This window comes from Herpailurus yagouaroundi, unplaced genomic scaffold (genome assembly GCF_014898765.1).
Source record: "Herpailurus yagouaroundi ecotype Mexico unplaced genomic scaffold, PumYag 28, whole genome shotgun sequence".
NCBI lineage: Eukaryota > Metazoa > Chordata > Mammalia > Carnivora > Felidae > Herpailurus > Herpailurus yagouaroundi.
In genome coordinates, this window is record NW_024412376.1 from 128,336,275 (window position 1) to 128,349,542 (window position 13,268).

Sequence of the window (13,268 nt, forward strand, 5' to 3'; positions counted from 1 at the left end):
AAACGATGCTCAACATCACTGACAATCAGGGAAATGCAAATCAAAAGCACAATGAGATACCACCCCACCTCTGTTAGAATGGCTATTATCAAAAAGACAAGAAATAAAAAAGAAAGACAACAACTGTTGGTGAGGGTGTGGTAAAAAGAGAACCTTGTACCCTGTGGGTAGAAGTGGAATTGGTACCTCAACCACTATGGAAAACAGAATGGACTTTCCTCAAAAAATTAAAAGTAGAACTACCATGTGGTCTAGTAATTCCAGTTCTGGGAATTTATCTGAAAAAAAGGGAAACACTAATTCAAAATTATATATGCATTCCCACATTCATTGCAGCATTGTTTATAATAGTCAAGATATGGAAACAACCAAAGTGTCCATCAATGGATGAATGGTATATACATGTGTGTGTGTGTGTGTGTGTGTGTGTATGTGTATACACGCAATGGAATATTACTGAACAATTAAAAAAGAACCATAAAAAAAGGAATTTTTACCATTTGTGACAACATATATGGACCTCAAAGGCATTATGCCAAGGGAAAAGTCAAAGAAAGACAAATACCACATGATCCCTCTTATAGGTGGAATCTTAAAAACAAACAAAAGCAAAACAAAACACCAAACTCATGGACACAGAGAACAGATTGGTGTTTGCAAGAGGTAGAGTCTAGGGGGAGATGGAAGAAATGGGTAAATATTGGTTTTTGTCTGTATTCGTTTAAATAAATTGAATAAAAGATTTTAAAAAAAACAAATAAAAGACCTTATTTCCAAAAAAAATCCTTATCTAAAAAAAAAACCAAAAAAAACAAACTCATCAAACCATAAGGGAAGAGAGCAAGAGAAGAAGGAACAAAGAACTAGAAAGCAGCCAAGAAGCAATGAACCGAATGGCAGTAAGTACCTACCTAATAATTACTTTAAATGTAAATGGACTAGGACTCACGTCGTGGTGGCTGTGGGAGGTGCTGCTGCGAAAGGAGGCAGACGAGGAGATGGGGCAGAAAACTGGTTTGTCCCACAAAAGCATAGGGCATGAGTAGGGCAGGGGTCCTGACTCAGGAGCTTCTGGCCATGCCTGGTCTCTTCATTGTCCTGGAAAAGGTCTGACGTGGGGCTGAAATGAGAGGGACTCCGTGTTCCCTGATCTCTGTATGTTATCATCTCGTGTACACCTCATTCCCACAATAGTCCGGCTTGTCCGTTCCCTGATCTGCAAATCCCCATTCCTTCATGGATTTGAAGGCTCTGCTTTCCTCCTTGAATAACTTTGCATCCCTCTCACTTGCTGAAAGTTGGGACAATGTTGGATTATGGTGGAACGAATCCCACAACACACTGTGAACACACTCTTCCTTACCAATAACTTGACTGCGGAAGTGATGCAGGAGGCGCTGCAGAAGAAGGCAGGTCTCACTCTCTCCTACCATCTGCCTATTTTCTGACCCTTGAAGCACATAACCTGGAAAACCTGGAAGGAGTGCCTGGTGCTCCTGGCTCTGGGAAACCGTCCATATTTATTCTTCTCACACAGCCCAGGATGCCGTGCCTCAAGAAGTCAGCAGCCAGTTGGCTTAAGGGCTTGGAGTTTGCACCTCCAGGCCCATACATCCTTCCAAAGCTCCCAACTACCCCACGAGGGGAATGTACAGGGTAGAATTCAGTGTTAACTGCACCCACGGACCGGCCAAAGTCATTTCTGCAGTGAAAGGAATTGTGCGTGTTTCTGTCACTTCTTCTACTAGGACTGGTGATGAAGAACAAACGTGGGTTAGTCTGAATTGTAGTCAGGAGGATTTGATGCAGGTGGTGGCTGTTCTTTCTAAGAGCAGACATTTTATCAGAAGACTGAAATTTTGTCACTGGGGAAGCCTCGGCTCCCACATGCTGGAATGGGACAGTTGTGCACGGTGGATGTGTCTGTTGCCTTGGCAGCCATGATTGTGTGAATCAAAAGTCACTTTAAACTATCTCATGGTCTTGCTCTTGAGGTAAGAAGGACCTTGGTGTCTCCAGTCAAGGCTGTGACCCTGTGCACTGGTTCTAGGAGCACTGTGCTGCAGGTTGGCAGTGGCCGACCTTTCCCTCACAAGTGAGATGTCCCGTCGTGATGCTCTGTATGCTGCACCCCAAGGAATAAATGTCTTCTTGTGTCAACACAGCAACATCGAGTGAAGCTTTCTTTCTGATCTTCAAGATACGCTGGGTGCTCCCTTAGGAAAATAAGATTAATATTATCCTGTCAGAAACAGACAGGGACCCGCTTCATGTGGTGCACAGCATACAGGAACAACAGGATGACAAAATCGACAAACTGGTTCCCAATGTGAATGCATAACGAGAATCAACGGAGTTGGTATCCTTCTGGAAGAATGTCTTAGAATGTACTTATTTCTGGTTTCTAAATCTGCTTCACCAAATGTCCTGTAGCTCATATGGTGAAAACCATGACGTAACTACCATTAAAGAACAAATATTCATCATAAAAGATGAACTAAGAATATACAATGTAAAGTATATATTCATTATAAACTCCAGGAAAGATCAACTAATATCTGTTTACTTAACACTCTTGGTAAGTAGCTCAAGTAATTGTCTCCTTAGTTTAATTAAAGGTGGAATGTGTCTTTCTAGATCTTTCTGCCCTTAACCAGTTTAAAAACATACTTTTAGGAGCCCCTGGGTGGCTTAGTTGGTTGAGTGTCTGACTCCACCAACTCATGTCATGATCTCCTGGTTTGTGGGATCGAGCCCTTTATGGGGCTCTGGGCTGACAGCACAGAGCCTGCTTGGGGTTCTCTCTCCCCCTCTCTCTGTGTCTCCCCCACTAGTGCTCTCTCTTTCTCAAAAATAAATATTAAAAAAATAAAAGTGAAAACATACTTTTAAAAAACTTCAGATTGGAACACTGATTTCTAGGTAGTAGCCTCTAGAGGGTGAGAAGGTCTGTCTGTATGTTCCTGTTTCTAGATTACTAATCTCTCACCTAAATTTCAAAATCAGAGGGAGTTTTTTTTTCTTAATATACATGAGCATTATTCATAACTATTATTTTATTGCTTTTAGGTAACTTACCTGTAATTTTATTAGTAATATATAAAAATGGTTAGCTTTCAAAATAATACCAGTAATTATATAATATTGATTTTGTGCCAGGCACTCTCTTAAGTATGTTATAAATATTTTCAATTCTTTATAAACAAGAATATAGTTATTATTATCCCCATTTTACAGATGAAGAAACTGAAACAGAGGTTAAAGAGTTTGCCCAAGGCCACATAGTTAGGAAGTGATGGAGTTAGGACACAAACTCAGGCAGTCTGGCTCCAGAGTCTGTGTTCTTAACTACTTCTTAATCAGCATGGATGATAAAACTGACATAGGAGGTATGTAAGAAATCCTGAAGGAAAAGTAATCCATTTTATTTATTTATTTATTTTTTAATTTTTTTTTTCAACGTTTATTTATTTTTGGGACAGAGAGAGACAGAGCATGAACGGGAGAGGGGCAGAGAGAGAGGGAGACACAGAATCAGAAACAGGCTCCAGGCTCCGAGCCATCAGCCCAGAGCCTGACACGGGGCTCGAACTCACGGACCACGAGATCGTGACCTGGCTGAAGTCGGACGCTTAACCGAAACTGCGCCACCCAGGTGCCCCAAAAGTAATCCATTTTAACTGGGATTTTCTCTGGGTGGTATGATGGAAGGTTTTTCTTTTGAATGCTCCTATACATGTATATTTCTAATTTATGCTGAGCATGTTACTTTGATAATGAGAAAAGAAAATCTTGTAAAAATACTGTCTAACATGGGGCTCCTGGGTGGCTCGGTCGGTTAAGCGTTCAACTTCGGCTCAGGTCATGATCTCTCAGCTCGTGGGTTTGAGCCCCATGTCAGGCTCTGTGCTGACAGCTCAGAGCCTGGAGCCTGCTTTGGATTCTGTGTCTCCTTCTCTCTCTGTTCCTCCCCTGTTCACGCTCTTTCTCTCTCAAAAATAAATAAAGATTAGACGAATTTTACATTTCTTTTGTAGGACCCCTTTCCTACCAATCTTACCTCCTGGGGGATTTGGGATCCTAGCTTACAAATTATTCTTGGTGATTCACCTGTAATATTAATTCACTACAGAAATAACCAATTGGACTGAGCCTTAAGAAATGCACCCAGTTAGAGAATTGGAGGAGGAGCCAAGAGAGGAGGTGGGAGATCAGCAGTGTCAGAAGCCAAGTAGAGAGCTTTGATGAGAGACCATCAACAATGTCCAAGTGAGAGAATGAGACAGCAGACAGCTTTGAGATACTATCTCAGTGGTATTTGCTTCAGTTATTGTTTGTTTTATGTGGGGAGAATAGGGACAGAAATTGGATAATACTTAAGAGTTTAATACTTCAACTTAATTGGATAATACTTAAGAGTTATTGTGATTGTGCCAAAAATATGCAGAGGGCCTACAAGGAAGGTTTTCTGGGGGAAGTGGGTAGAATTCAGTCAAAAGGTACAGCTTGAACAAACACAGTAAGTGTAAAGAAACAGCACAATGCATTGAAAAAACCCAAGTAACCAATTCATTATTGTCAGGGCAGAAAGCAGGAGGCAGGGAAGGTATGGTCAGAGATGATGCTTAAGAAATAGCCTGAGGCCAGTCATCATCAAGCCATTTTAAATTTATGGCACACTTAAGGTATAGCATGATTTTAACTTTAACAGTTAATCAAGTTGAAGGTTGTGGATTCCTTTGGATAGAGTTCCAGAAGGGGTTAATTGATCATATAATTTCTTTATGATTTGTCAAACTTATTGCCAAATAGTTTTTTTCTTTAAAGAATGATGTTACTACTGTAACTTTTTGTTTTTTATTTTATTTTTATTTTATTTTATTTAAAAAAATTTTTTTTTCAACGTTTATTTATTTTTGGGACAGAGAGAGACAGAGCATGAACGGGGGAGGGGCAGAGAGAGAGGGAGACACAGAATCGGAAACAGGCTCCAGGCTCCGAGCCATCAGCCCAGAGCCTGACGCGGGGCTCGAACTCACGGACCGCGAGATCGTGACCTGGCTGAAGTCGGACGCTTAACCGACTGCGCCACCCAGGCGCCCCTGTTTTTTATTTTTTTAATTTACATCCAAATTAGTCAGCATATAGTGCAACAATGATTTCAGGAGTAGATTCCTTAATGTCCCTTACCCATTTAGCCCATCCCCCCTCTCACAACCCTTCCAGTACCCCTCAGTTTGTTCTCCGGTTTATGAGTCTCTTCTGTTTTGTCCCCCTCCCTGTTTTTATATTATTTTTGTTTCCCTTCCTTTATGTTCATCTGCTTTGTCTCTTAAAGTCCTCATATGAGTGAAGTCATATGATATTTGTCTTTCTCTGACTAATTTCACTTAGCATAATACCCTCCAGTTCCATTCACGTAGTTGCAAATGTCAAGATTTCATTCTTTTTGATTGCCGAGTAATACTCCATTGTGTGTGTGTGTGTGTGTGTGTGTGTGTGTGTGTGTGTGTGTGTATACCACATCTTCTTTATCCATTCATCCATCGATGGACATTTAGGTCCTTTCCATTCTTTGGCTATTGTTGATAGTGCTGCTATAAACATGGGGGTGCATGTGTCCCTTCGAAACAGCACATCTGTATTCCATGGATAGCTGCCTAGTAGTGCAATTGCTGGGTTGTAAGGTAGTTCTATTTTTAGTTTTTTGAGGAACCTCCATACTGTTTTCCAGAGTGGCTGCACCAGCTTGCATTCCCACCAACAATGCAAAAGAGATCCTCTTTCTCCGCGTCCTCACCAACATGTTGTTGCCTGAGTTGTTAATGTGAGCCATTCTGACAGGTGTAAGGTGGTATCTCATGGTGGTTTTGATTTGTATTTCCCTGATGATGAGTGATGTTGAGCATTTTTTTCATGTGTCGGTTGGCCATCTGGATGTCTTCTCTGGAGAAGTGTCTATTCATGTCTTTTGCCCATTTCTTCACGGGATTATTTGTTTTTTGGGTGTTGAGTTTGATAAGTTCTTTTATCAAACAAAGTTCTTAGATTTTGGATACTAACCCTTTATCTGATATGTCATTTGCAAATATCTTCTCCCACTCTGTCGGTTGCCTTTTAGTTTTGCTACTACTATAACTTTTCTTTACTGGCATGCTAACATTTATAAATAACTAAAAATACCCCCAAATATATCATTTATAGTTTAAAAAAAATAAAGTATCACTGAAGATTTAAAAAAAATAAATAAACGTAAATTGACTAAATTCTCCCACCAAAAAACATGGAGTGGCTGGATTAAAAAAATTATAATAAAATCCATTTTTTTGTACCTACAAGAGACTCACTTCAGATGTAATGGCACTCAAAGACTGCAGGTGAAGAGATGGAAAAAGATGTTCCATGCAAACAGAACCCAAAAGAAAGCTGGGGTAGCTATGTTTATACGCAACAAAATAGACTTTAAAACAAACACTGTAATAAAAGGCAAAGAAGGGCATTATATAATGATAAAGGGGTCTACCCAATGAGAGGATAATAATTTTTGTAAATATTATGCATGTAACATAGGAGTACCTAAATATATAAAGCAAATATTAACAGACCTAAAGGGAAAAATTGACAGGAATACAAAATAGTAGAGGCCTTTAATACCCCATTTACATCAATGGATAGATTATCTAGACAAAAAAATCAATAAAAAAACATTGGTCTTAAATGATATATTAGACCAGATGGACTTAATAGATATTTACAGAACATTTTATCCAAAAGCAAAAAAATACACATTCTTCTCAAATGCACATGGAACATTCTCCAAGATAGATTATATGTTAGGCCCCAAAACAGGTCTTCATAAATTAAAGAAGACTGAAATCATATCAAGCATCTTTTCTGACCACAACAGTATGAAACTAGGAATCAAAGAAGAAAACTGGAAAGGTCACAAATATGTGGAGGTTAAATAACGCCACATAAATATATACATAAATATATAATGAGTCAATGACAAGATCAAAGGAGAAATCAAAAAATACCTTGAGACAATAAAAATGGAAATACAAATCTTTGAGATGCAATAAAAGTAGTTTCTAAGAGGGAGGTTCATAGCAATGTGGGCCTACCACAAGCAACAAGAAAAATCCCAAATAGCAATCTAACCTTATACCTAAAGAACTAGAAAAGGACAAAGAAGCAAAGCTCAAAGTTAGTAGAAGTAAGGAAATAACAAAGATCAATGCAGAAGTAAATGAAATAGAGACTGAAAAGATAATAGTAACTAAGTAATTTGAGCTTGTAACCAAGAGCTTGATCTTTGAAAAGATAAGCAACATTTAAAAATCTTTACGCTCACCAAGAAAAAAAGAGAGAGGGCTCAAATAAATAAAATAAGAAATGGAAGAAGAGAAGTTACAACTGATACCACAGAAATATAAAATATCTTGAGAAACTATGAACAATTCTGTGCCAGAAAATTGGATAACCTAGAAGAAATGGATAAATTCCTAGAAACATATAATCTTCCAAGATTGAATAATGAAGAAATAAAAAGTCTGAAAAGACCAATTACTGGTAAGGAGATTAATCAGTACTCAAAAACCTACCAACAACAAACAGAAGTCCAGGATCAGATGGCTTCACTGGTGAATTCTACCCCCCATTTGAAGATTTTATATATATCCTTTTCAGACTCTTCCAAAAAATTGAAGAGAAAAGGACACTTCCAAGCTCATTTTACAAGGCCAGCATTACCCTGAAACCAAAACCAGACTAGGACATCATAAGAAAGGAAGAAAAGAAAAAGAAAAGAAAAGAAAAAGAAAAGAGAAGAGACCAAAGGAAAGCAATAGGCCAATATCTCTAATGAACATAGATGCAAAAATCCATGACATTTTTCACAGAAATAAAACAATCCTAAAATTTGTATAAACCACAAAAGATCCTGAATAGCAAAAGCAATCTTGAAGAAAGAGAATGAAACTGGAGGTATAATGCTCCCTGGTTTCAAACCATATTATAAAGCTATAGTAATCAAAACAGTACGGTATAGGCATAAAAAACAGACACATGGATCCATGGAAAGGAATAGAGAGTCCAGAAATAAACCCGTGCATATATGGTCAATTAATTTACAACAAAGGAGACAAGAATATACTACAGGGAAAGGACACACTCTTTAAAAAATGGTGTTGGGAAAACTGGACAGCCATATGCTCAAGAATGAAACTGGACTACTCTCTTACACCACACATAAAAATAAACTCAAAATGGATTAAAGACTTGAATGTGAGACCTGAAACCATAAAATTTATAGGAGAAAACATAGGTGGCAAGCTCCTTGACATCAGTCTTAGTGATGAATGTTTGAATCAAATTCCAAAAACAAAAAGCAAAAATAAACAATTGGGACTACTTGGAACTAAAAACCTTCTGCACAGCAAAGGAAACCATCAACAAAATGAAAGGCAAGCTACTAATGGGAGAAGATATTTGCAAATGATGTAACTGATAAGGGATCAATATCCAAAATATATGAAGAACTCATACAACTCTATAGCAAAACAACAACAAAACACAACCTGATTTAAAAATTGGGCAGAGGATCTGAACAGACATTTTTTTCCAAAGAAGACATACAGTTGGCCAACAAGCACATGAAAAGATGCTCAACACCACTGATCATCAAGGAAATGCAAATCAAAAGCACTATGAGATATTGCTTCCCAGCTGTTTGAATGGTTATTATCAAAAAGACAAGGAATAGCAAATGCTGACAAGGATATGGAGAAAAGAGAACCTTCATGCACTGTTGGTGCAAATGTAAATCGGTGCAGCCACTATGGAAAATAATATGGAGGTTCCTCAAAAAATTCAAATAGAGCTACCACACTGATGTAGTAATTCCACTTCTGGATATTTATCTGAAGAAAAGGAAAACATTAAATTGAAAAGATATATGCATCCCTATATTCATTGAGCATTATTTACACAAGCCAAGATATGTAAACAGCCTAAGTTTCTATTGATAGATGAAAGGATAAAGAAAATGTGGTATACACATACACAAAGGAATACTACTCAGCCAAAAGAAAAAAGAATGACATTTTGCCATTTGTAACAAGATGGCTGGACCTTGAAGGTATTATGCCAACTGAAATAAGTCAGACAGAGAAAGACAAATACCATATGATCTCAATTACGTGTGGAATCTAAAAAACAAAACAAAGGAACAAAGAAGACAAAACAAAACATGGAGATAACAGAAACAGAATGATGGTTTCTAGAGGGGAGGGAGGTTGGGTGTGAATGAAATGGGAGCAAATGGGGGTCAAGAGTACAAACTTAGTTACAAAATAAATAAGTCATGGGGATGAAATATACAGTAGTCAATAACATTATGGTGCATATTTGTAAGTTGCCAAGAGAGTAAATCTTAAAAGTTGCCATCACAAGAAAAAAAATCTGTAACTTTCACTGGTGATGGATGGTAACTAGAACAACTGAAGTGATCATTTGGCTGTGTATACAAACACTGAATCATTATGCCGTGCACCTGAAACTAATATAACGTTATGTGTCAATTATACTTGAATAAAAACAGACACCATCATTATAAGAACATTTGTAAAATACAGAGGAAAATAAAATGAAAATAAAAATTGCTTTTAATCCCAATAGTGGGGATAATCACAGTAACCATTGATTTACTTCTTTCTAGGCCAAATTATATTATGCTTTTTTTCTGTACCAGTGTTTTTCCACTTAAATTATCTTGAACTTTGTCCTAAGACATCAAGTATTTTCTGCAGTATACTTTTCAATGGCTCTAACAGTAGTTATTATGAAGGTAACAAAATTTATTTAACCAGCCTCCTACTGTTGCATAGTTCTTTTCTATCATTTCCTCATTATAAATCATGATTGTACAAATAGCCTTAAAAGTAAAAACTTGCACTTATTTATAATGATTTCCTTTGTATGAAGTCCAAGGAATAAGGCGCTTGGTGAAAGGTCATGCACATTTGAAAGGCATTTGATGCACATTACCAAATATTTAAGTCTATTTTAACACCCATTTTATTTTGAAAAGGAACTGATTTTGCCTTTTGTTAATGATTTTCCTTAAAAAAAAATCTCTAGCTTTTTGTCTTACACTTGTCTACTGTAATTTTGAAGCCACTGAATATTGATTAAAAAAAGAGTACCATAATACTAAGCAAAAAATATTAAAATGTAACTATGCTGAAGAAAAGAATGAAAAAATCCTTAGGTCATGTTTCACATTCCTTATGCCAAAATAGACTCTGATATAGTCAACTCACATCCTTTTAAGGCAAGTAAATATATTTCACTACAGATCAGGGTGTCTCTAGGCCTGGTTCAAGCACACAACGATGGACTCTTTTTACTGTAACTTTATTGTGCAGCATTGTGTAGCATTTTAATTTTTTTTAATGTTTATTTATTTTTGAGAGAGGGAGAGAGAAAGGAAGGTGGAGCTTGAGTGGAAGAGGGGCAGAGAGAGAGGGAGACACAGAATCCCAAGCAGCGTCCAGGCTCTGAGCTGTCAGCACAGAGCCGCATGGGGGCCTTCAACTCACCAACGTTGAGGTCATGACCTGAGCCGAAGTCAGACAATCGGCTGAGCCACCCAGACGCCTGGTGCAGCAATTTAGAAGGAGAGGGTTGGGGTTTTTTGTTTGTTTGCGTGTTTGTTTGTTTGTTTCTTTTTTTTTTTTTTTTAATGTTTGTTCAACTAACAGCACTTCATTTTTAAATAATTTGCAGTTATTAAGAAAAATATTCACATCTGGTATTTTCCCCACATAAATCGTGCAATTGATAAGAATACCTACCCTCTTGTGCTCTGAACACGGAGACCTCTCACCCCGCAGGCCCAGTGCTGAGTTTTCTTTTGCGTTTCTCCGGCAAACACTGTTTGTATTATTCCCAGGCAATTTCACCATTCATGTTCTAGAGGGCCAAAGGAAACTCGGTGAGGGAATGTGGACACAAATTCGTTGGAGAGCAAGGGAAGGTTTTCCCTCTGTTCTTCATTTCTCCCACTTTTGATGGGAAAACCCTCTGACGCTGTGTTCCCACCCTTGTATTTCAGCGCTGTGCGGAGGGGGCGAGAGCTTTCTGTGCGCCAGCGGGCACTGCGTGCCCCGGAAGCTGCAGTGCAACGGCCACAACGACTGTAACGACTGGAGCGATGAGGAGCATTGCAGTAGGCGCGGGGCCCTGGGGGTTGTGCGGGCGGCCGGGTCCTAGTCAGGCGCCTACAGACCACAGCCATTGCATTGTCAGAGCCTGCCGACCACCGGCCCTTGCGTAGACCACTGCTAGTTTGCCTTTCTAAAGTGAGCCAACGGGTACGGGGTTTGCGCGCCTTTCAAAGGCCTGATGCCCTTAGCAGGGCAGGAGCTGGAGGCCACAATGGAGCTGCTCAAGGACTGGGGCGTTGTGTTGCCTCAAGTGCTCAAAATTGCAAGAAGGCTTTTTTGTTTATTTTGTTTGGGGGAGGATTTTGTTTTTGTTTTTAAAGTTTAATGAGCTATAAAGGTCAGCTTTTTGGAAAAGGACGTTTTTAATAGGGAAAATTTTCACCCTTGTGATGCTTAACATTCCAGGTCCAGCAGATGCAAAACCTCGTTTAGGTTTTCTCGAAACCTGGAGAGAGACCATGGGTGTTAACTGTTTTGAATCCATGCATTGATAGATTCAGCCATAAACATCGTCAGTTTGTTGGCTATTGATTTGATTGCTTGTTTTGACTCGATTGCTGGGTGGCTTGTCTAATATTGTAGTAGTCTGCTTGGGCTGCCGTTCAAAATACTGCAGACTTCATGGTTTCAATAGGAGAAATTTATTCTCTCCCAGTTCTGGAGGCTGGAGAGTCTAAGATCAAGGCCAACCAAGTTCAGTGTCTGGTGACAGTTCTCTTGGCTTACAGGCAGCTTCCAGCTTCCTATGTGCTCACGTGACCTCTTTGGAGGCAGAGAGGGAGGGGGAGAAGATGGGAGAGGGTGAGAGAGAGAGAGAGAGAGAGAGAGGGCTCTGGTGCCTCATCCTCTTATAAGGGTACTTAGATTAGGGCCCCACTTTTATAGCCACATCTAAGCTTTATCACCTTCTTACAGGTTCTGTCTCCAAATACAGTTATTTGGGGGTTAAGGCTTTAACATACACATTTTGAGAGGACATAAACATTCTGGTCCTACATACACACACACACACACACACACACACACACACACTCCAACTTTCAAGTTGTTTTGCACTTATGCAACAGATGAAAAAGAAAAATTCATCTCAATAATACATTGCAGGATTTGCATCCAAAGCAGAACCATATGTAGTGTTCTAATTGCTTTTTAATGGTTATACGACCAGCAAAAGTTACCACGGGAAAAGCTGTGTTTTACTCCCTGTAGGAGTTGCCAAGGCTGTATGAGAGCTCATCACTGTTGACCTTAATTGAGAGGTTCTTGTGGTCTCTTTGCCAGGTGGACCACCTTTTGTTTCTCTGAAGGATTAGGATGCTTATTTATCATAAGTGTTGAAGGCAGTATATTATGATAATACTTCAGGTCAGCGTTTCCCTAACTCATGTTCCATAGTTCCTCAGTCTTGAAAACTGCATGAGAAAAAAAAAATAAATTTGAGGGGCGCCTGGGTGGCGCAGTCGGTTAAGCATCCGACTTCAGCCAGGTCACGATCTCGCGGTCCGTGAGTTCGAGCCCCGCGTCAGGCTCTGGGCTGATGGCTCAGAGCCTGGAGCCTGTTTCCGATTCTGTGTCTCCCTCTCTCTCTGCCCCTCCCCCATTCATGCTCTGTCTCTCTCTGTCGCAAAAATAAATAAACGTTGAAAAAAAAATTTTTTTTTTTTAAAAATAAATTTGAGACATTCTGCCAAATCTACTTTTTAGAGAGTTGCAACACATACACATTGCAAGATCTGAGAAATGCAGTTAAAAAAGACTTACTGGGGTGCCTGGGTGGCTCAGTTAGTTGAGTGCCCGACTTCGGCTCAAGTCATGATCTCACGGTTCGTGGTTTCGAGCCCTGCGTTGGGCTCTGTGCTGACAGCTCAGATTGTGCTCCTGTCTCTCTCTTTCTCTCAAAAATAATAAACATTAAATAAATAAGTAAATAAATAAATAAATACTTATTAATTTTGCTTAGCTTCGTATTTTCTCAAAATTATTTGTTCATTTATACCCCCACTTTTATTTATTTATTTTTCATGCATTCTTTTATTTATT

General features: G+C 39.0%; 1 protein-coding gene and 1 pseudogene across 1 annotated transcript in view; both read left to right on the top strand.

Annotated features, from left to right (window-relative positions):
• CORIN (corin, serine peptidase) overlaps nt 1-13,268 on the top strand; it is a 262,182-nt gene that overhangs the window by 152,075 nt on the left and 96,839 nt on the right. The window contains 1 exon segment of the mRNA XM_040484427.1: nt 11,117-11,230. Within this exon segment, the coding sequence (XP_040340361.1) occupies nt 11,117-11,230 (114 nt within the window).
• LOC121036200 (NIF3-like protein 1) lies at nt 875-2,660 on the top strand (annotated as a pseudogene).